The sequence below is a fragment of the Balaenoptera acutorostrata genome, chromosome 8 (assembly GCF_949987535.1).
Source record: "Balaenoptera acutorostrata chromosome 8, mBalAcu1.1, whole genome shotgun sequence".
Classification (NCBI taxonomy): domain Eukaryota; kingdom Metazoa; phylum Chordata; class Mammalia; order Artiodactyla; family Balaenopteridae; genus Balaenoptera; species Balaenoptera acutorostrata.
Window position 1 is genome coordinate 26,176,611 of NC_080071.1, and position 25,605 is coordinate 26,202,215.

Below are 25,605 nucleotides of genomic sequence, written 5' to 3' on the forward strand. Positions count from 1 at the left end.
AGATCAACACACACAGAAGTAGGAAATTGTAAGAAAATTCAATATAAGAAATACACCTTATAAAAATATAGACATTTAAACATTTTCAGTAATTCAAACAAATGAAAATTAAAATGATGTACCAATTCTCTATCGATTATTTTTCTAATTATGTGTAATGACAGTGGAATGAAGTGGAATGAAATAGTTGCTCTCTTACAATGACAGGAGTGACATAAATTGGTAAAACTATTTTGTACACCTGTTGGAAAGTATTTATCGAAAGCATTAAAAGGTCCATTCCTTTGACTCAGTAATTTCACTTAGGCAAACTATCTCAATAAATCTGTCCTAAATGTGGAAAATAGCTTTAGGCATAGACATATCCAGCAAAGCATTATGTATAATTCTATCAACCTAAATATACAACAACAAAAGAATGGTAAACTATAGTACTTTCACAAAATGGAATATTATAAGGTACTTAAAAATGTTATTCAAGGAAATAATATAAGGACTTTAAAAAAAATTCCTCAGTAAAATAAGATCATGACACCAAAGTATAAGTTACGCAGTAGAGTGCAGGCTTATTTGTTGGACTGGCTACCAGGCACCTACCCCTCTTCTAAGAGCATTCTGATTGTCTTTTAGAGACCCACTCCCTCTCTCACCATTAGTCTTTGTGATTCTGGCAGCTTTACTTTTAGCTCAGTGATGGTATAGTGGAGCTGCTGGAACTGGCTTGCAAGGGGTGACTGTTAAACATTCAGGAACTCTGCAAGCCAGGCATCTTGAAATCAGCCATGGTGGGAGTACACCAAAGAAACTGGCAAATGCTACAAATAAGGCCTTTTTTTAAAAAAAATTATTTTTATAGCCAGTTTACCAGTGCATGACTGCCTCAGCTCTGCACAGATGTTATCCAGATTGATCAATCAACACCCAGAATCCCTCTGGCAACAGTGACTATTTCAGAGATGGGCACATGACCTAATCAGAGTCAGTCAGGGCCAATCTAGACATCTGTTCACATAACCATAAACTGAGCCCTCTTTTCCACTGGGTAGGTGTAGGGTGAAGCTGCTACTGTTCATGAAGAGAAAGACTGTGGGAAAATGGGGCCCACATGGAGTAAACCATGCCAAGAGATGAAAAGGGCCCTGAGAATACCATTGGGCCCCTGGACCAAGGAATACTTGAATTGTGTTTTTTAATCATATGTGTGCCATGAGGCTGTAAGTTTCTAGTGGTAATATCCACCTGCTTATATCTCTTGTTCTAGCCAAAGATCTTCTCCAACTCTTTCTCCATACTGCTAGGGGAATAAACTTTCTAATAGCCAATCATATGAGGTCATTCTTCTAAAATTCTTCAATGGCTCCTCGTTGTCCTAACTCAAGCAGCTCATTGTGTTTATTAAGATCCCATGCAAAGCGTACATCCTTTGCTAAGTGTTTTAGTATAAGTCTGTCATTGGGCTTCCCTGGTGGTGCAGTGGTTAAGAATCCGCCTGCCAATGCAGGGGACACGGGTTCGAGCCCTGGTCTGGGAAGATCCCACATGCCGCAGAGCAACTAAGCCCGTGCGCCACAACTACAGAGCCTGTGCTCTAGAGCCCACAAGCCACAACTACTGAGCCTACATGCCACAACTACTGAAGCCCGCGTGCCTAGAGCCTGTGCTCCGCAACAAGAGAAGCCACCGCAATGAGAAGCCCGCGCACTGCAACTAAGAGTAGCCCCCGCTCGCCTCAACTAAAGAAAGCCCACTTGCAGCAACGAAGACCCAACGCAGCCAAAAATAAATAAATAATAAATAAAAATAAAGTTCCCTTTAAAAAATATATATATATAAATATATATATATATTTATATATATATATATATACATACATAAATATATATATATATAAGGCTGTCATAGAGTTGGTTGTTGCCCTCAGAGAGCTAAAGCATAGTGGGGAAAGCAGTATTAAAAACAATAGTCACAAAGTAGGACATAAAAATTCAGTATGTTACTACATCATATAATGGGGGTTAGGAGAGACCTGAAAGATATCATGAAAAAGTGATATTCAGGCCAAGACCTGAAGAAGGAGTGGGCAGTAGCTAGGCAAAGAGAGGGTAAGAGCATTTCAAGCTAAGGGAACCGAAGCCATGCAAAGTCCGTGGGGCAAGAAGAAACTTGGCAGATTCTAAGGATTTAGAGGAGTCAGGGACGGCAGGAGCAGCAAACAGGAAGCATGGTCCTGAGGGAGATGAAGTGGTAAGCATGACAGCAGTAACAGGGATGTACGATCCTAAGTTCAGAATTGACTTAAGAATCATTGAGCTTATAGGTGGTAAACTTGTGGATATGGATATATCTGACAAGGGAGAAAAGGAAGAAGCATGAGAAAAGAAAGAATCTAGGGCTGAACCCTGAGAAATTGCAATATTTAATGGTGAGTTAGAGGCAAGAAAGTCTGAAAGATAAAGTGAGATAGAGAACCAGGGAAGTGGGGCCCCATGGAATAAAGCCCAAACTCTTCAGCACGCACACAGCATGCACACTCCCCAGCAAATCAGCCTATGGAACAGGTCACTCTGACCTTAGCCAAATATGATAAACATTTGCAACCTCTTCTTTCTATTTGCTCAAGGGGTATCCTCTACCTGAAATCTTTGCCCCAGCCACCAAAAACATGCTTTATTTGGCAAATTCCTACTTATCATTTGGCCCCAGTTCCCACAGCACCTCCTCCAGAAAGTCTCCCCTGACTGCCCATGGCTTTATAATGTGCCCCTCTTAGAGCTCTTACTTTGTAATGTTCTACTTGTAATGCTTTATAATGTGCCCCTCTTAGAGCTCTTACTTTGTAATATCTTTCTCCTCAACTGCACGAGTAAGCTCCTTTGAGGAAAATCTACATTTACTCACCATTTGACATGATATCCCAGGGACCTAGCCCAAGCCAATGTATGGCTTAATAAAGATCTTTGGAACAAATGAACTTTGTACCCCTGCAAAGCCTACCAAAATGTTTTGCACATAACAGGTACTCAATACGTATTTGTAAATTTTAATTTAAAAATCTCTTCTGTCACAAAGTATATGATTGATTAAATTTTAATGCTCAGGAAATTAAAATGCTTCTCAAAGAGCAACAGATATACAATTTTTCTTATAAATAATCCTAGGTAAGAATTGACTTAATATTGCCATTAGCAGGCAGTTCTGAGTTTTGAAGTCATTGAGGCAGCTGTGAAGTCATATGAAAAAGGCTATGAAAATACACTGCCAAAATCAGGTGCAAGTGTCTGAGCTCTCACTTCAATTCCTTCATTTTTTGGTTAACACATGTGGTTCATGAAGATCCCAAGATCTCTTTGGAATCTCAGTGTTTCCCATGATTGCATCTGGGTAGGCTATTGTTTTTAAGTTTGTGCCTTCAGTGCCTTCAGACAAATCCCAGTGCCAGGCAATTGCTGAGATGCTAAGAAATGCTGTCCACCATGCTGCTGAGGCTAACACTGATTGGGTCAAACACTGGTGGGTGCTCTTGCCAAAAGCAACATGAAGACAACCAGTCCTGAGAGGAAAAGAAGATCCGACCCTGGGGCTGCTCCTTCATGCAGAGCAATGATGAGCTGCCATTTCAGGGCCCTCAGGGGCCACTGCTCATTCCACGCCAGGAAACAGGGGGTTGGGAATGACCTGGTGGCCACGGGACAGGTTCCCGAGACTTCCTGACTACCCCATGCTTTCTTACAATAAATGCCCATCATCTGGGGTACCAGAAGCATGCCTCTTATTTTTCATGCTCTAATTTTTATATCAGAGGAATTAACAAATGAAAATCTGGAGACATTCTGAAGTCTAAGGCAAATTCAAGAAGAGGGCAAGAATAGAGCAAGAGGTAAAGTTGGGGAAAATGAAAAAGATACCTAACCAATCAGAAATGCCATTAATCTCTTCAGTTGATTTTGCTGCAAATTTGAAAGAAATAAGTTGCCAAGAACCGAGACACATAAATTTAGAAGGCCGAGGCTAACTTAAATTTCTGGAATAAGTGCATGTACTCATTTTTTAAATTAATAACACCTGTTAGGAGAAAAACACTACTTTTGTTTGAGCTCCATTTCAAACTCTTCTTCTTAAAAAAATAATCTCATTTAATGCTGACATTTGTCCAAAATACACATTCATCTACGAACGATAAAAATTTATTTTGGTTGATCTTCCACAGCAGTAAGTCCCTGTCATCTCTCAGATTTATTCAGTACTTATGAAAAATTCCTTACACTACTGATGGGGAGCCTTTGTTAAAAAATCTCATTTTTATTTCTATTTATTTCTCCTTGAAATATATGAAAAAGGGAAAGATAATCTAAGCCTTAACTCTCTAGTAGAGTTGAATATGCCAAAAATATTACTATACTAAACCTTCCTGTTTAAGAAAAAAAGTCAAGTCATAAGTAAAGATATTGATAGAAGACGAGTACGGATTAAAACTAAGGTACAAACTTTTGTGATCATGTAAAAACCAAATGGCAGGGCTGCTCTTAAGAATCATTAGAGTAGGGGCTTCCCTGGTGGCGCAGTGGTTGAGAATCTGCCTGCTAATGCAGGGGACACGGGTTCGAGCCCTGGTCTGGGAAGATCCCACATGCCGCGGAGCAACTAGGCCCGTGAGCCACAATTACTGAGCCTGCGCGTCTGCAGCCTGTGCTCCGCAACAAGAGAGGCCGCGATAGTGAGAGGCCCGCGCGCCGCGATGAAGAGTGGCCCCCACTTGCCGCAACTGGAGAAAGCCCTCGCACAGAAACGAAGACCCAACACAGCCAAAATTAAATAAATAAATAAATAATTCGTTAATCTTATTAAAAAAAAAAAAGAATCATTAGAGTAAAATAGTGGTATCCTGTTTCCTCTACATACTGAAAGGTAAAAAGAGATCTGAAGGTCATATAATCATGCTATTTAATAAAGGGATATTATAAATTCCCAGTTCAGTGGCCCAAATCCCCACCTTGCTATATAAAGTAAAAACTAGGGTAAGAAGAATTCGTATCAATTGATCCATGAGATCATTTGCAATTGTATGCCAGCAGGAAGAAATCCTGCCTGGACCCTAAAGAAGAATAGGAACTTTCTTTGTCTCATCAATGAGCAGACACACTTGATTAGCAAGAAAGATATGCATTGATAAGATCTGTCTATAACATCCCACCAGCAGGAACAGAGAGAGCTCCCAAGGACAGCCAACAGTGTACACACAGGCTGTGTTGAGGAAGCCCTCAGTGTCACTGTAATCCTGACAATCAGAGCAACCTTGGCCTTTAGAGTGGTTTACAGCTTCAAAAACTGTGCCGGGAGCACATGGCATCTAGCAATGAAAATGTAATATAAAGACACAGTAGTAGCCCCTGCAGAGAATATGCTGGAATGTGGGTGGAGCAGATCTCTGTTTTGGCTGACATCCTTATCAAGGCAGTTTATATACTTTATACCTCAACTCCCTTAGGCTGCCCTCCATAAAAAGTAAGTGGAGGCAAGAGATTAAAAAATTAACATAACTCATTTTGAAAGCAGTAGACACAACAATGTTGAAACACACAGAGCAAGAAATGGTTAACTTTTCAGAAAAGAAGTTTGAGGCCCCTAAAGCCAAGGGACTAAAAGAGATGAACTATTTAAAATATAAGACAAAGGCCATTTCTGAAAACACAGAGCTTGAATTTGAAAATCAGTTCAATATGTATTGCTTTCTCCCCAAAGCACACATAGTATTCATCTGCTATAATCCCCGGAAATTCTGATTCTCAGAACAGATTATGTGGAAAGCTTCAGGAAAGCACTGGGCAGAGGCTAAGCGGTCAGCCTTTCTCCTCCTTCCTGCAGACCCAAGAAAGTGATGGAATGGGATGCCTCATTCCTTTCCAAACTGGGTTCATCCTAGAATATGTGAAAAAAAACCCAGGGTTGTCATCTGGTCATTTGGCAATGCCATAGAGCAGAAAGGGGCATTGGACCCATTGGTAAGTAACTAGCTACTTAATCGCTTATCCTTTGTTCCTTCAGAGAAGAAAGGAGGCAAAATGGGATAATTATTCAGCAGGTAAAAAACAAGCACAGATTAAGCATAACTATATGAGCAAGAATCCATAGGATGAAGTGAGAGACTTCTTTTTAGAAAAAGAAGAAAGAAAGAGCAAAAGAGAAGGAAAAAGACGGTTGGGCATGGTTATCTTCGGTGTCAAAGTTTCTATTTGGGGAGAATTTAAATTTGATTTTTAGATTAACTACATTTAAATATCACATTTAATATTTAATTAAATATTAATTCTTATTAATTAATATTTAATTTAAAATAATTTAAACACCATTAAATACCAAGATCTTATCACAATGAAAAGTACATAACTTTTCAACAGAAAAATAAATGCATTTATTATATCTATTAATTATATATGTTGTTTATATGTAATTAATAGAAAATAAGAAACAAGGCCCATAGAAATTTGATTTCAACCAGGTCCCAAAGTAAAGCTTATTTCTACCACTCTTTAAAATTTTATCATCCAAGTACAGTAAGATTATAAAGCTATCTTTTAATGTTTCAGATTTTTTTCTCCATTATTTTTAACAGATAGGCAATGTACCTAAATCAGTGAAATATTTTTATATAGAGGTCAGAGCAGCCCTGGATTTTTATGTTCTTCTAAATAAGGAATGTAGTCTCCTAAGATAAGAGGAGACAGTCTTAGATGTTTTGAATTAAGCAACTCAATATGTTCCCTTGAAGGGAAATGGCAAATAATATATTCATTATTACTTATTCCAAACCTCTAACAAAATGTTATATTTAAAAACAAAGACTGTTCCCAAAGATCCTAACAGCCCAAGAAAAGCTGTTGCTTCCATATTGCTATCCTTCATTATTTTGTTAGCTGTCAAATATTTATTAAGAGCAAAACAGTACATAGTTTAGAGAAATCAGGTCGTAGGGAGTCAAATTATCTCCATTGAAAGAGATATTCAACTACATATTTTATTTGAGCATTAGCAGTACATGTTCATTAACTCAAAATAGATATTGTCACCAATATCAGAATTACAGGAATTGATTGACATAAACAGGTCCATTTCATATCCATGTGTCCCCTTTCAACTTTTTTTTTTTTTAGCAGAAATGCTCTTTTTTTTAATTTATTTATTTATTTATTTATTTATGGCTGTGTTGGGTCTTCGTTTCTGTGCGAGGGCTTTCTCTAGTTGCGGCAAGTGGGGGCCACTCTTCATTGCGGTGCGCGGGCCTCTCATTATCACGGACTCTCTTGTTGCGGAGCACACGCTCCAGACGCGCAGGCTCAGTAATTGTGGCTCACGGGCCCAGCTGCTCCACGGCATGTGGGATCTTCCCAGACCAGGGCTCGAACCCGTGTCCCCTGCATTAGCAGGCAGATTCTCAACCACTGCGCCACCAGGGAAGCCCCCCCCTTTCAACTTTATTCCCTATAATCCTTTCCTTATTCTCTAACTCTGACCATATATTTTCTCAGTTTCTTGAAATAGCTATGCTCCTTCCTGACACAGGGCCTTTGCACCTACTACTGCTGCCTAGAATACTGTCCACCCACCTCCTACTTCTTATCCCTCAGGTAAACCATTCATTCTGTGGGGGAGTTTTCAATGCTACTCCCAGTTTAGGTCCAGGCCCTTTGTTTCACGTATGCATATGTGCAACTACATAATTATTATCCATAAGCTTCTACTACTCAGCATGCTGCATGACACCAGGAATAATGTCAATATGTGCTTCCCATTTGTGTCCCCAGCAGTCAGCATGGGGCCTGACACAGTGTAAATATCCCTTTAGGGACGACTGACACCATCATGAATGGCCCTATAGGAGACAATATTAGGGATTCCAAAACAGTAGCTTGGAAACCTCACAGGGTTGAAAAACCTCTAGGGAAGAAAGGACACACACGGGACCAAAGAGAAAACGTAGGCAAGTTTTCAAGAAATCTATGGACTGAACAAAGGTAGATAAGGTGACTTCTCTGGCCCATTTTAAGTCTGGGACTCTGAGAATTCAAAAAAAAAAAAAATAGAACAGCTGCATGGAACAAGTATTATGAGCAAAAATACTGAGGACTGAAGAGGCAAAAAATACACATGGAACAGCACACAGACCACTCTCCTGAGATCAGAGGGACTGAGTTATGAGGAAGAGGTGAGGAAGCACAGGTGCACAGGTGCTGGAAGGTCTGTGGAAGAAGCGTCTTTGCCCAGCACTGCTAGACACTGGTTTCCATCAGTGCAAACGAGCAAGGAGGCCACCCCAAGAGGGGATCCTTTTTAAGATACACAAATTATAAAGTAGCTTTTTTCAATGGTTGGAAATAAAGAATTAAATTTTAAAAAGACAGTTTTACCAGAATAAGATTATAAAGTGATAAGAGAATAATGATAAATAACTACATGGTGAGCTAATCATTTAGGAACAAGTTCGGCTCTAAGTAATAGAAAAATCTACCCAACAATGGCTTATTAATCCAATTAAAGGTTTGGTTTTTTTTTCTCATATTTGAAACCAGAGGCGGATAGCTCAGGGTCTGGTGAGGCAGTTCCATCAAGTGACCACGGATCCAGGCTCTTTCCACAATCCTCAAGGTCACAAGATGAATCATCCCCACACCACCTCTGTAAAAACTCTGGACTTGTACACATTTGTAGGTCTTTACATTTCAGCAGGAACATTAGAGGGCATGCGGGGATAAAGAGATTAACTAATTCAGAGTTAAAGGACCTGTGAGGTTGGGGATCCATACAGATCTTCTGCAAGTTCTGCATGAATTCAAAATGCAAAGATGAAGCTTTATGCTGTATGAATTCATTTCCCATCCAGCATCAGGCCCACGAGGCCCAGAGTGGCCTTGCTACTGGAAATGCCCCAAACCTGGCACGGCAGGGGATTTAGCACTGTCCCACCTGACTGTCTGGCTCAATGACACTGCCAAATCATGCCACGTCTAGGCTTCCAACCAAGAGAAGAAAGCCGGTCTGCAGGCAAAGGGGGGCCCAGAAAGCCTCCTTGAAGCCCCTGTGCTCTACTCTGTTCTTGACCATCTCTGCTTCTCAGGCCAAGAGCCGGGCAGCCTGCTCCTTCCTTGGGCTTTCTTTCTCCCTGGAGGATAGCAAGAAAGATCCTAACTCAAGCGGGTGTTCAATTTTATAAAGCAAGAAATCAGAAGCGCTTTCAGTGTGCTCTTACATGGTAAAAAAAAAAAAAAAAGGCAAAAGAAACAGCTCTAACTTCATTATAAAAGAAAGCAAACATTAAAAACTAAGCCTAAAAATATCCCAAACCATGGACGCACACATATACATATGTATATATTCATGTTATTTTAGGACCTAAATCCAATACGAATAATAAAGAGGGTCAAATCACAAATCCCACTCTAACATTTCCAGTGACTTCATCAAAGGAGCGTTCTCTGAAGCCTCAGTGTTTTTAAAACTCATGTAATTCCTGTGAAGATGCCAGTGCTGACTAATTCACCTTTGAAGTTTAAAAAAAAAAAAACCCTTCACAAGTGCTAATGCTTATTCATATTCAAAGCAGAAAACCACTGGTCATGCTTATGTTGGACACAATGTTATTCCAGTATCTCATTTCAGTTTTTCAGCAGTCGTTTGTTCCCAGAATAACCATAAGACATGCCTAAGTGAAAAAGTTAATAACTGTTTCACACAGTGAGAAAGAAGGACAAGTTGGGGAGTGGTGAAGGGAGAAGTGTTTAGAAGAGAGGGGAAAACACGAGGAGAGGAAAGAGAACATTTATCAGAGTCCAGGACACATCAGACTTTTTACTGTTAATTCTTGAGCTGTCTGGCATCAACTGAAGCACTTTTAGGGACTACCTTGTTTCACTGATTTTTAAAAGCACATCTTCTCACATTTAACTTCTCTGTAACTTAGATGTAACTTACCATCAATGGTATGTCATAATTTAATTGGAAGCATAAAAGATAATGATGCTTCTTGTGATTTAAGGTGCCATAGAATCAATGAAATATGCTATATTCAGTCTTTCTGGTACATCTGGGGGGTATTATTTTATGAACTTACCATGCAAACTATCACTTTCTAGATCTAACATTCCCGTACTGTGATAGCACTAGGAATAACCGATTTATATCCATTTTTGTAATTTTACCTTTCCCTCGCTTTTCTAAATATTTATTTTATATCAGTGCAAAGCATGTGTATCAGTGTAAAACATGTATATTCCTGTAAAAGAAATGGAATCAATACTGTTAGAATCGCAAAATACTAAAGGTTAGGACTCTTAGAAAACATCTCCTGAAATCTTCTCATTCTACAAGTGAAGAAGCTGAGACTGAAGAGGATCTGACTTACCGGGGGATCTCCAGCTGGTCACTGGCAGAACCAGCCAGGGAACCCCATCTCTGGGCTCCTACCTGATCCTGTTCTTTTCCACTCTGTTTACCTAATTTTCATGCTGCTTTAAGCTGCTGCTTCGACACAACATCTTGCATAAAAGCATTAGATAACTAAAAACCCAAATATAAAGTTGCACGTATGTCCCAAAGCACCCAGCTTTTTGAATGTCAAAAAAGGTTATTCTTTGTGTTTCCCTTTTTTTAGCACAACTTGCCAGAAAAATTGCATATACAGAAACAGCCAGCAGAGGGAGTCTTTATTTCTCAGTGCAACTAGAGAAAGAAAACAATGCTTTGAAAATTACAACTTTAACATTGTTAACCCTATAGAGGTACTGCTTAAAATAGTTGCAAGCTTCTAAAAAATTTAAATCTATTTTTAAACATTCTTGACTATTTGAATTTTTAAGATAAATTATGTCTACATCTTTAATAAGAAGGGTTGGGGATGGGTTGGGGTGGTATATATATAGTCACTTCAGGTGGTATATAATATAAAGTCCCCTTTCCTGCAACTCAAGCTGGAGATCCTCCTTGGCATTTAGAATGGTGATGTCAAAATTTTTCTTCAAATCCTGATAGAACCACCCAAACTAATTTCACTTCTGAAACTATAAAATAATATTCCTGATATTTCACAAATACAACTGAATGTATATGCCCAAATATGCAGGCCCAATTAGGAGGCTATCAAGAATATAGGACAATGCTGTTTAGCCAAAATGGTTTTTTAATTGCTCTTTTGAAACTGTCTTAAGAGAAAGCATTTTTAATATCATACAGGGGTAGAAAATCTTTACCTTTCAGAGGGTTTAATACCCGAAATATCTGAAATAACCAAAAGTCTTACTTCTTTTTTTCTGACAAAAGAAATTCTTATTTTCTAGATTTGGCTTAGGGTGCTGGGGTACAGCCAGGAGAGCCAGCCGTAAGACTGCTCCCCCCAAGCAAGAGTCTTAGACTGTTAATCAGCCCAGCTATTTTTAATCTGCCTTCATTGCCAAACGTGGACCAGACACTGTAGTTTGCAAACTAATATGAGGCATGGCCCTCATTCTCATGGAGGTTCAGTCCAGGTGCTTGTGGCGATGGTACACTCCAGAATCTGCTCTGGGATCAGATCCTACACCATTAGCTTATCAATGATGAGTCTCAGATTCCTCATCCTGTAAAATGGGCAAAATGATGGCAAACTGATAGCACTCAATTCATAACAGTGACTATTATTATAAATTTTTTAAAGCAAAATTAGTAAGTCTCAAGAGATTCCTATTGAGCTCCAAGGAACTCTGACATATGGTTTACTCACTATATCTTTGAGGTAAGACTGGAGTGTACAACGAGGGAAAAATAGCTAGGAAGGCAACAGACAGACTGGTAAAAAAAAAAAAAAAAAAAAAAAAAGGTGAGATTTGTCTGATGAGTAGACTATGGGTGAAAGGCAAGGGCATTGCAGCTGCGCAATGGCGCGCAGCTCTGCAGCACGAGTGTGCCCATCAATTCTGACAGGCAGCCCCTGTGCCAGGCGGGGCCCACCCGGGCTCAGTCCTGACTTGTCATTCATTAGCACTGTGCTTTGGGTAAGATACTTAACTTCTCCAGGGCTCACTTTTCTCATCCCAGCCTGGGTTTGTCCACCAATCTTGTAGGGTTCTTATGAGGATTAAAGAGAGCATAATCAGCGCTGAACACAGTATAGCTGTTTTTATTTCTACTGGTGTGGAGGGCAGGGAGTACTCAAAATTGCTCACAGGAACAAGCTGGGAGGGAGAGAGGGGCCAGAGACAGAGCTCATGAAAAAGCAAGGTGGACCAGCTGAGGTGGGCCCTGAGTGCACAGCTTCTTACCACAAGGTATGCAATCCAGGAAAAAGGAAATGAATGCCACAGAGACACAAATGCAGAGATGGAAATGCCAATGACAGGTCAGTATCAAAAAAGCCCAATTTTGTTTTTTCAAAAATTGTGTTTATTCAATGAATAGTAATTATATCCCAACTTTGTACATTCCCTGTGCTGGGCACTTGAGTCTAATGATGATCAAAGATGACACAGCCCCTACCATCATATAGCTCACATTCCAGTAATGTCACCTCTGTCTACCGAAACAATGTCTTAACACTAGGTACAACTGTACCTCTTTCAAATATGTAAGCCAGAAGTCCCTGCCTGATATTCCCTAGGAGAGTGAAAGAAGTAATCTAACCACCTATCTTATTCGATTTAAATCTACATTCCCAGATTTTTAAAAAATATATTTATCAGCATATAGTAGTTGGATTAATTTTTTTTTAATTCAAATTAGAGTCTGTATACAGAAAGTGAGCTGAGGGAACAAGAATTTGAGAGGCATACTGTGTTTCGTTCCCTGGCTGCATTGTATCAAGGACAACTACTTTTTGTTTGATTCATTTGCTACAAGAAAACTTTTGGATAACTATCAATACTTAATAGGATAGAGCCCCCCCCCAAAAAAATTTAAATCACGGTAATAGGGAGATTTTAAACTGTTTATGAAACTAGTAAAACATGCCATTCCCCAGATGAGGAGAAAAAAAAGAAATTCACATTTGTTGAGCTTCTACTAAGTGTCAAGTACTTCTAAATATTTATCCTATTTAATCCTCACAACTGTTCTGTGAGGAAGCATCATTATCCGCAAAACAGAGAAACTGAATTTTTGAAAGGTTTAAAAGAAGACACCTAAAGTCACAACACTGATCAGTGACAGAGCTGAGTTCAAACTCAGGGTTTCCTGGCTAAAACACACAAACAATCTCCACTACAGCACACTTCGTAAAAACTCACTTTTAGGGAAAGGAAACATTTTTTGAAAACACAGAATCCATTCATCTATGTGGTACCCTTCCTGGGTGAATATGCAACTATGTTACCCTGTATAAAAATTAAAAGGGCAGAAGAAAGATCAAGGTTTAGGGAGAACGAGAGCTCCAGGTAAACAGCAATAACAGTACTCACTACCACTTCCCAACCACTTTCCAAGCAAGCCAGCCATCTAAACTCAGGTCACCATCTCTGCACTCCATTACCCTCCCCTACACAGGAAATCTGCTCTCTCCCCACTTACTACGCCTTCTACAATCTCCAATCAAGCAATAGAATACATTTGTTCAAAAAGCATAACTATATTCTATACCTGGCAAGACAATAATAAAAATCCAAGGGACAAACATTTTCTGCATGCCTAATACACTGGAGTTACTTGCAGTGGAGACAGCTAGTTCCCCACCGAAAGCCATCCTCCCCATTTCCTAATTCTGATGAGAAGGGCAGTGCGTGGAGGTCAAGGCCCACATTTCCTGGCTTCCCTTGGATCCAGACCACGTGACACAATCCTAGCCAGTAAGATATGATCAGAAGCTCCTGGTTATTCCCCAGTGGCACGTTAATAACTGGCAGAACTAGCCTGTATGCCCTTGGTTCTTCCCATTTTGTATGCCAGGAATGTGAGCCGGATGACTAGCAATCTGCATTTATCTTTCCATAAAAGGAAAAGGGACCCACACTAAGGAAGATACAATAGAAAGCAAGAAGGAGCTTGGTTGCCTGAGGACATTGCTGGACGGCTACATTAGCTTGGGACCAATTCTTCTTGTAAAGTGAAAGAAAAATAAATCTCTCCCCTGTTTAATATGCTGTCATTTGAGTTGTCCGGTTACATGAAATTAAATTCAGCCTGTAACTGACAAAGCACTTTATTTAAAGGGTCTTTCCCTTCAAAATGTAAAATCTAGTTGTAAGACAAAATACAACAAATTTTGAAAACCAAATAATGCAAGATATATAAAACATACACAAGGTCCATAGAAAAAACGAAAAGTCAAATATGAAAAGCCAGAAAGCTTAAGATACACCCTAAGGAGAGCTAATAAGACTTAAATATCATAAAAGGTAATAACAAAATTGATGTCACATGGCAGTAGTTATTCCATTGAGAAATGAGTAATAAAGGTGCATCCGTTGACACCCGAGTCAAGACACCATTAAGACGGATGTAATAAGAAACAGTCTTAGAAGGTTTCAGGATGGTACCACAGCCTGAGCTGGGACACAGACAACAACAGGATCCTGGAGTTGTCCACAGGTCATGGAGCACAAAACTGGGTGCAGAAGTACAGAGGGACAAACAGCAAACCCTGTTTGGAGCACAAGGAGAAAAACAATGTGCTGGAGTGGAGGCTTCAGATGAAGCTGAGGAAACCCCTGTGCATCCAGGCCGCGAAGCACAGCGAATGCTACATTCGCTTGGACTGATTTTGTATGTATTTAAAAGCTTCTGGGCAAAATAGTGATATAATGATGATCTATATTCTTTCATTCTTTACAAAATTGTTTTTAGAAATTCACAGCAATAATTCTAATTGTATGAGGAGGGAAATGAATATAACAAACTATTCTCTTGTATAGATGGGGAATTGGATCTTTTGATAAATGGCATTGCTCCATATTATACTCATGAATTTTGGATTTTCAAATGATTTGAATCTTATAAAAAATATATTCCAAAAAGTATTGCTTTTTTCTCTGAGATTCTGGAAGACACGTTAGAATGTTGTGTGCCTATGAAAGTCTCTCATAATTGTAGTATGGCTAAAGAATGTAGAAATGCTTGGAAACAATATGCAGAACAATTTTAATCTGACAGAGGTAGAAACCTTCCTACCCACAGAATCAGAATACGGGCATCTGGCCTTCAGACCTTCCAACCTTTATATAAAAAGAATGTGAATTTTATATTGCACTTAGTATAAGCCTTACAATGCTTGAGTTTTTGTTAACTCTCTGGGACCTTAAAATAGTTTCTTGATGTAATGAACCCAATTAGAGCGCTGGGTAAAACTGTCTTTCCATCTCTCTCTCTCTATTACTCTCTCCCTCTCTCCCTTTCTCTCTCTCTCTCTCTCTCTCTCTCTCTCTCACACACACACACACACACACACACACTTTGTTGCTTACAATTGCTGTCTGAATAAAATGTTTTCTACACTAGAGCATATGGGAGTTGGTGGAGGTGCAGAGGAAGATGAAAAGATTTGCCTAAGCTAATTCCAGACTAGAAGTTGAATGGCCGTTATACACACCATAAGGCAATTTCATTAACATATTAATTTCAGGCGGTAACACATATCTAATAAGAGAAACACAGTGGAAGTCACAAGACCTAGATTCTATTTCTAGCTTTGCCATTGACCTTCTGGGTGACCTTGCATAAGTCACTCAACATCCAAGAGACTCAGTCTTCTCATTTGAAAAAAAAAAGGCATAAGCTAGTAGTTATCTGAGAAAAATGCTATGAGGTGAAGAACTCATTCAGAACACTTGATGAGGATACGATCGTTTCTGAGAGAGATGATGAAACTTTCTTCACTGGAACCTTGATTACTAGAATCAAGGAAATTGGATCCTGATAGAATTAGAAAAAGTCAAAAATTTCTTTCCAAGTTACTTGATAGAGAGTCCACTGAACTACTCTGTTCCTCAAAGATCAAAGTATATTTGATGTGCTACAAAAAAGACCCATACCATGTTAAGAGCCGTGTTTAAAGTTCAAGTTCCCAACCAGTCTCAGGAGACCTTATGCCCACTTAGATCAGATATACTTGCTGATAAGAAAATTACTCCCTAGCACTATTAAGCATTTTCAGAAATGCCCTCAGCCTTTCAAATGATTAGGATTCCAGCTGACAAATTATTTTGCGAGAACCACTCGTTCAGGATGTGCCAACTCTATGCCAAACCTGTGGGAAAAGCACCTACGTTCTTTGCAAAATGAGAAGCTGCCCCCAAAATACTGAGAAATGCTTGTATTAATTTGTATCATCTTAAATTATGGTGCATATAGAAAACCAGTTAATTACAAGTGTGGAATAATTTCCTATCTTAGAAAAAAAAGGCATGGTGTAACCAGAGCAGATGGATATTTTTTAGTCAGAAAAACACCCAGTTCCTAAAATAAGAGATACTAAGATGTTCAGAACAGTCTTATCAACAATGGGTCCTCTGGGGATTAAACTGTCGGGAGAAAGAAATAGCATTAAGTATTTTCAGTAAATGATGTGCTAAATTATATGAACATTTAATATGTGTACCAACTGGAAAGGAATAACATGGACTTGGGCTTAGGGAATTTTGACTTATGTTAATTATTATAATAGAAACCTGACTAGAAGCTTATTATAAAAGAACCAAGAGAAATCACAATGATGTATCCATTGGCAGCTCAGACCTAACATCAATTATAATCACAGCTTTGCAGAGTAATCTTGTTTTGCTACTTACCAACCAGTGCTGGATGTTATTTTCTAGCTAAGTTTTACTCATACAAATTTCCTCTAGATTAACTGCTCCAAATCCTTGAAAATGATAGCATCTTCTTCTAATGTTTTATACTCTAATAAGAAATGGTTTAAATACTTTATTATAATTATGAAAATTCAAAATATATTATTTGAGTCACAGAATTATAGACACAAATAAGACTGAAGAGAGCATTGAATGAAAATCTCTCCACTATTATATTATAGGTGAGAAAGTAGTGACTCAGAGAGTTTAAATGACTTGCCCAAGATCACACAGCTAGGAAATGGAGAATCCAGGTGGCATGCTTTCCACCGCACCAACATGTTGTGCAAAAAAACCACATGATGAAAATTTCTTGGTTAATCCAAACTGCAGTATTAACTGGATAAAGAAGAATCCAAACATAAGGATATAGATTTGATATATGCTATTATACCTTTTCACATTGCCAGTGACTCAGGTAATCTATATGGTCATTATTAATGTACTACTAAGTCTAAATCAAAATAAAGACTCCAGCTCAAAGCAAAATATTTTTAATTAAATTTACTTAAGATGAAAGAAAGACATCAAGAAAGATAAGAACAAATGTTGGCAAAATTATCATATACTGTTTTACTGCCAAGTAAAATGTCCCTGGTGAATAAGTAGTCAACTGGATAAGAAAATAAATTAAAAACCTAAAAAGTAAAAACAATAAAAAGAGACAGTTCTTTTAAAAGACACCCTAATGGTAAGATGTGTCATTTTCAAATAAATTAAACCATGACCTTTGACTTAATGAAATACACTAATAGTTAACCATTAAAAGTCAGGTACAGAAATAAACATTACAGTTTCTAGCGTCACCAAAACCATTCAGAAAGCACAGTGTCAAAATGTGTTCTGGTGCTTTTTTTTTTTTCTTCTATACAACAGATTTGATTCTTTAAGGATTTCAATACACGGTTCTTATTTGGTGTATTCACAAGAGAAGTTCAGTATATTCAGCTTTACTTAAATGCTACATTACACGGTGTATTTATTACCTTATAAAATAACGATGTGGCCAGTAAGACATAGAAATAAACTTTACAAAAAACCAACAGACAAAATATTTTCACACGCAGGACTGACTGCATTAATAATTAACAGAAAGCCTTTTCACAAGGGAACTTAATGGAAAGTTTTTCTTAAGCAAGTAAGCAGAAACTCAACAGAAATGGGTAGAAAACCAGAGGAAAGTAAACTGGTGCCACATGTTTTAAACAGTAAAACAATTATACAGTCCGTTCAACAATGAAGATGGATGTATTATGAATTATAGTGAAACAAAGAATCTGCTCCGTAGTAAACAAACATAAAACGTAATAGCTAGCAGATTGCCTATTGAACTAAAGGCAAAGAGGCCTGAAGTTACAGTAGAAGGGAAAAAAAAAAAAAAGAAAGAAAAATCTTCAATACAGTCTCTATCACAATGCCCTGCAATCGAGACCAAACTACTTTCACATGGAGCTTTTTTTTTTTACTACAGAGATGTTCTGGCCCAGCTTTTTTTTAATAGTCTAATTTCAATAATCTATCCTTTAATCGCCTATAGCCTCAATGAATTGTAGCCTCTCTCAGGATATGTAACGAAAGTTTCCAACACATTAATAAACACAGTAACGGGAAATTGAAAAACGGCAAGAAAAAGAAAAGAAAAAAAAGCAGAAGTCACATACCCTTTTCTGTAGAACTATGGGCGTTATTGCAGGCAGAGTGACTCTTCTTGCACTCAAGCTCATGCCTGCTCTTAGAGCGATCCCCTCCCGTAGATCATGGACGAAATGAAAGAAATCTTTTACAGTTACTCCTTGGGAATCTCGGGGCTCAGTGCAAAGAAACAACTAGGAAAGTAATAAATGTCACTCTGCTTATGTGATTCCAATCTACCAAAGCCAATTAAGGATGGCTGTGGGACAGGACAAGGCAGCAACCAATCAAAGCCCAGAAAACTCCGCCTTTGTCCTTGGAAACACATTCTGATACTTTTGTTTATGATATTTAAAGAACCAGATTAACAGCCATCTAGTTCACTTAACCTTTTTTTCCAAAACAGTGCAATTCAATGCCATTCTTTGTTGACTAGGCAGTTATGTCTTTACTTTACTAAAACATTTCAACATATGGCAGATAAGAAACTGTTTACATTGGTCTATTTAAAGTGTATAAATATGCAGATGCACTAAATTTACTTATGCTACTCATAAAAGTGATAAATGGGTAGATTGAAACATATTATATGAGGCACAAAAAATAATCCTGAAGTTAGAATTGGTCCAAAAGTGTTAAACTTTACAAGTCGTAATAAAAGGATTTTAATATATATTTATGTATTTCGTCTCCTAAACAGCTAAAATTTCTGTATTATGGACATTTTAGCTATCCTTGAAGCTACACACTTAACTATTCCTGTTAAATATTACCTTAACAATCAACCTAAATAATACTGTTAAATATAAATGGGGCATTAAACTACAACATATGAATTGCAAATGCTAATGTTTTTTTAAAAGCACAGATCTGTGTAATTGAGCATATTTCATTCAATTCAAAGCATTTAAATAATCATGCTCAAAGCATTCTCAAAATTTTAACAACCATTTTGCCTTTTTTCTTACAATAACTAAAAATTGTATTCCAGTATTTTCGAGGGTTGGAGAAGGGTCCATTTCTGGGTAATGAGAAAATTTTCAATAATGTCTAAATAAAGAGTAAGAGAAACACAAAAATGACAAAAAGTATTGCAATATTAAAACTAATCTGAGTTTTTATATTATAAAATCCCTTTGGACCGATTCCTTAACAAGCACCTACTCAGTGCTCTTCAACCAGGACACAGAGAATGACATGCTGCGTTCAGCATGAGGGGAGCTCCCTGTCACTTCTAGATCACAAAGTGGTTGTCGTAGTAACAGGGCAAAATGGGAGATTCTCGGCAACTCAGATACAAACTTTCCATTTCATTATCTAGACTGCTACTGGGCAGAGTTCATTTGGGTGTGTTTTATATGCATGGTGATCTCATATTCCTCAAAAGAAAAAAAGAGACACTACAAACTCTAGGGTTCCCTACTTTGAATTTCAAAACCTACATAGCTCGTTCACAATGGCAGCTGGGGGGGGGGAATTCACTTAATAAAAAAGTCACAGACAGATCTAATTTGTGGGCATTCATTTTATTCTTATCCTACTAGGTTTATCATGGTCTTTTAAAATAAAACTACCAACAAAAATCTACTAATACTGGGAGGGGAGTCACCATTTGTGAAGGAAAAGATTTTGGTTTAACCTTGAGTCACTTTTTTGGCAGGCACACAATAACAAAGCCCATGGTTACTACATAATTTCAAGTTTATTATCTACAATTTTTCTTTCTTCTTTTCTCAATTTAGGCTTGAATATTACAAAGAAGTGTTATCTCTGGTCTCAGAAAGGGTTCCACCATAATCAAAGCAATTCATTCCACTAAATCATGAGGCAAAGAACCCACTATGTGCCAGGCAGTGTGTTAGGTGATAAGTACATGCTAATGAGTAAGATATGGTCACTGCCTCATAGTGAAATAGAGATACTCATTTTTAAATTAAAAATCACATTCAGTAAAGGGCTGAGTCTCATTGTGATTAAATGCCAAGTACCAGGGGTGCACCAAGGTAGAAGAAACTACACATCAGAGGTGAGATCACGGCAGGCTTCAAGGAGGAAACGACATTTGCTTTGAAAAGTGATCAAGAGAAAAGAACACGCAGAACTTGATAACTGATGGAGATACAGAGTGAGGTTCTCAAAGCCGACTGCAAGTTTTGAAGTCTAGGCGAATGGGGAGTCAGAGATGCTGTTTTACATCACATGATAGAGCTTTTTAAACACTAAAATGAATCCTTCAAGTCAAAACAATGTCCAGGCTCTATATTCACTACAGTGCAACATACCTGTCCTTAAAAAATATTCTACAGACAGTGAACTGCTGAAGTATGATAGGTCATCTCTTTGGAACTCTTAAAGTTGAAGTTTATAAATTTTCAGTGAAAACCATGAAGAGGGAAATGTGGCATTTTGTGACTCTATGTTGCCAAAAATGTCTTTGAAAAAAACTCACATACTCTTTTCACAGTCAGCAGGCTGAAAGACTAATGAGGCGACACTCACACTTAATAACAGGCAGAGTCTCATTTTTCAGCAATCTTTTCCACGTGTTCCTAGTGACTGTGCTTTATCTCACTTCCTAGTTATTGTAGACGCTGATTCAAAATTTAACTTTAGCCCATGCTTTTTTTTTTTTTTTTAACCATTATTATAAATGGCTTGCACCACTCACTAACCTTGTCACCTGAGCCTTAATTTCTTCAGCTGCTGCTAAATGGGGATAAAAAGCTATGGCCAACAATTTGGGGATTGCTATGAGGATCAAGGATATGAGTTTTGTATACGGTCTGGAAGAGCCCAAGGCAGGTGATGAGAAATACTCCGTGAACTGCTCCTGCAGAGGACTGGGCCTAAGATGCATTCTCCTTAGACTGTGTCACAGATCATTATTTCCAAATTAAATTTTGATATAACAGGGTTGCAAACAATATAGCAAGGTCAACAATGAAATACTATAGAATAGCACTGTACATGATTTTGTTCTTTGCTCAACACTTTGATAGAACAAGAGTGAATTTTGTCACTCAAAATATGCATATCAAAGTTTCAATGTGAATTAAGAATAACACAAAAAATAATATATAATAAGTATTATGATGATAATTAATAATATTTAAGTGAGCACCCAGTATGAGCCAGGCATTGAGCTAGTTTTCATTGAATCCTCATGACAACTCTATGAAGCAGGTACTAGCTGTTCAATAGATGAGGAAACTGAGGCCAGAAGAGCAGACGGCTAAAAATGGTCTCAGATACAAGTATGTATTGCAAAAACGTATCCAAGTCCACAAAGTACATAAGTCAATCAGCCAAGGTGAACACCACATCTGGCCCTCCCCAAGATACTCTACTATTCTACTCTACAATATTCTCTCCCACATTGTACTATATAATTTGATGTAGTATTAGCATAAAATGTCATCTTCATACCACCCTTGTTTCTGATGTACCTAAGCATTTGTTTTTACTAACTCACCTAATAAATAAGCGTTGAGGGCCTTAGTATGTGTAAAGTACTATGCTATTTGCTATGGGGAATTCAAAGTTGATAACTCCTGCGTATCAGAGGAGCTGACACATGGCAACATGTCAACACTTGGTCAAAGCAGTGTACAAGGTGGAATCTGGGCAGAAGAATGCGACATAAGCACCAGCCAACATCTAGGTTCCAAGCCTGCCTTTCAGACCTCTTCTCCCACTCAACATCAACAAAAGCTCCTTGGAGCTCCCTGAAGCGTATTCGAGTTCCACCTCTTTTTTCATAATGTTCACTCTCTAAAACCCACAAATCTTTTAAGGCCCAAGACCAGTCCCACCTCTTCTGAAAATTTCACTGATCTCTCATCCTTCAAGCTTCTCTCCTTTTCTTTTCTTTTCTTTCTTTCTTTCTTTTTTTTTTTTTTTTTTGCACATATTACTTTAGAATTGAGAGGTAGAAAAGGAGGGAGCGACAACAAACACAGAGTGCCTGTCAAGTGTTAGGTACTTTACATATGGTATTTCATTTTATTCTAACAAACCCGTAAAGCAGGCATCATTTGTTCCCATTTTACAGATTCAAACCATATCTATTTTTTCCAGACTATCTCTTTACCCTTCATCATATACCAGTTTAGTCAAGCTTCAGCTACTGTTTTCTATGTGTGAGCACCTTATATCATTTAGAATGTAGGCTCCCTGAAAGTAGGGACATGTGTAATTTCCCTTTAACCATCACTCTGTCACCCCAAGTGGCTTTATACATGGGGAAAAAATGCTATAAGGCACAAGAATGCTTCTTGATTACTAATTCCTACAAACACTTCTTCAGCCAACCAATCAACCGGTCTTCTGCTTTACACAAAACACAACTTGGTTTGCCCCTCCATTTTCCTCCTGTATATTGTGCTATTGTGCTACCCATTTGGGGTAGCTCATTGCCCCTCCATATTCATTAACTCCCCCAAAGATACAGATCAAAACTGACCCCTCCAAGAAGTCATTCCTCCATCTAAATTACATCATTCTTTGTTTTCTACTTTTTTTTTTAGGACTTAAACTTTTCCATTTCTCATGCCTTTCTCTGCACACACTAATACACTGCTTTGATAACTAATAAATCCTTTCATAGGCCCCAGCTGTTTGCCTAAGGAGACTATAATCCTTAAGTGTGGGACCCAGGATTTCATCTCCTGTGCTGCTCCCAGAATACCTAGCAGGATGCTCTCTGTACACAGCAGGCATCATGTTCACTCACAATCAATGTGGAAAGACTAGTCACTCCGGTTACATGGCGGACAAGCCCCCTTTCTCGTCTTCACAGTTGCTAGCCTTATGATTTAATCTGAACAAAAGCACACAGTCTTCTTCACAGGATCATTTGGATATTCTTTTGCTATCTGACATAGTTCTGTTAGTGGTCAGTAGTGTCGACACTAAATTTAACTGTTGTCCTAAGAACACCGGTTTTAGAAAAATCTTAAAATATTTGGTTATAGCATTTAATAGCAATAAACAGTCTAGATCTTTAGACACAAACTTAGTACCTCTAGTTCTATCGGCTCATATTACTCAAAGACCTTTTGCTTCTCTAGGTATACACAGGGCATCATTCTTTACACTTGATGGGCCTGATCTGATCTTCCTCTATCCTATTTCTCCCCCTCTACTCTGACAGTTCCTTCCTTCCATCAAAAATGTCTAGGATTTCTTTTTTCTCATATTTATTTATTTTATTTATTTATTTGGTTGAGCTAGGTCTCAGTTGCGGCAGGCGAGCTCCTTAGCTGTGGCTCGAGGGCTCCTTAGTTGCGGCAAGCAAACTTTTAGTTGGGGCATGCATGTGGGATCTAGTTCCCTGATCAGGGATTGAACCCGGGCCCTCTGCTTTGGGAGTGCGGAGTCTTAACCACTGCGCCACCAGGGAAGTCCCCTAGGATTTCTTACTGATTTAAACTCTGATAGAAAGTTTCCTCTTTCAAAGAAATTACTGAATGACTTAGAAGCCTTAGTCATGATAAATATAACCAATCTACAGTTCAGTCAAGTATTTTAAAAGTGCCTATGTATTCTTCACCTGACACAGTTTTCTAGGAGCATTATGGCTGCCTATCAAGGAGGCATAATGTATTGTACTGTCTACAGGAGGGCAGATGGACACTTAAAAATAACTACAACTATATGTTAAGTTCTTTAACTGAGTATAAATAAAGTTCTGGAACCATAAAAAAGAAAGAGCTTACTCTCACCATGAGATAGCAGACAAGTTCCCTAAGTGGACAAAAGATCCAAGAATGAAGGTAATTCCAAGTAATGGAAATATATACAAAGATGAAAAACATGGAAGGAGCTTCCAGACAAGAATGGTCATTCTATGTCACGCTCAGAAATTTGACTGTCATCCTCAAGGGTAGTGATATTTGATAAGATGTGAATTTTACCTCAGTGTGAAAGACAAACTATGGAAGTGACTAGAAGGAAGGAAAACAGAAACAGAGAAATGAGTCCTAAATGAGTCTTAGAGAGAAATGGAAATTACCAGATTAGAAGGAAGTCAAGATTTCAAAGATGACAAGGAAGTAGAAACACAGATTCAAGTGGCCAAATACATTAACAAATATAAATAAAATTATAATTTTTCCCTGTATTTGAGCTTCCAACATAAATTATAATTAACAAAAGTATAGGCTATAAAAAGATAAATGTCTTACCTACACTCTTCAAATTTCATATACTTTAAGGTTTTCTTTAGAAAAATAGTTAGATCAAGAAAGCAGACAGAAAACAAGCACCTAACTTTCTTCATGCCCCCAAAACCTTAAAATGACAAGAAGGAGAAGAAGGAGGAAGAGAAAGAAAATAAAGAGATAATTTCCTTACTAAGAAAGAAGAAATCATTTCTTTTTTTTGCCATGCTGGGATATAAGAAAGGTACCTTCAGTATACCATAAATTAAAAGAATCTCTAGAAGCTAGAAATCATTGGGATTAGACTGATAAGAGCACAAGAAACTATAGCCAGAATTTGTGTATAAGAGAAAAGATGGTGAAGACAGATCCAGAGAACTTAGGTTTAGAGTATATTTAGAGAAAATATAAGGTCATCTTAAATACTATATAAATACTTAAGACAAAAGGAATGTAGAGGATGAGGCAACCCAGAACTTCCAAACATTACTGTAATAAACAAAGCTAACAACTAATAAACAGTATAGAAGATAAAGTTGAGAAAATGTCTCTCACAATGTGAAGGGAAAAGTCAAAGAAACGAAAAGAAAAAGAAACCATGGAGGAACAATCTAAACAGATCAACACACATAGAATATGAGTTACAGAAAGAGTAAAACAAGAAAGCACAAGGAATAAGAAAGAAAAGACAGAAGTTCCCTGAGCTGAATAAAGTTACAAATTTTAAACTAAAAGTGCCCCCCGATGGCTAATTTGAACAAAAAAGTAGTCATGTTAGACAAATAGTGGGAAATGTGACAAATTCAAAGAGAAAAGATAAAATTCCTAACACTTCCTGAGAGAGGAATTATCGTTTACCTGCAAGGTATGAGAATCAGACTGGCATCAAAATATTATCCAGTTTCTCAATATCCCCCATGAACGTTGGCACAAAAATCCTTAAAAAATAACGGAAACAGGGCTTCCCTGGTGGCACAGTGGTTGAGACTGTGCCTGCCAATGCAGGGGACACG

At 38.0% G+C, this 25,605-nt stretch overlaps 1 protein-coding gene across 4 annotated transcripts in view; it reads right to left on the minus strand.

The window, feature by feature from the left end:
• Positions 1–25,605, minus strand: part of GRB14 (growth factor receptor bound protein 14) — a 178,101-nt gene that overhangs the window by 50,558 nt on the left and 101,938 nt on the right. The window contains exon 1 of one of the 4 annotated variants that reach the window (XM_007183192.3): positions 18,461–18,631. The exons of the other annotated variants lie outside the window; for them this stretch is intronic. Within the exon in view, the coding sequence (XP_007183254.1) occupies positions 18,461–18,523 (63 nt within the window). The 5' untranslated portion in view covers positions 18,524–18,631. Of the gene's footprint in view, positions 1–18,460; positions 18,632–25,605 lie in introns of those variants that run through there. 4 annotated transcript variants of the gene reach the window in all.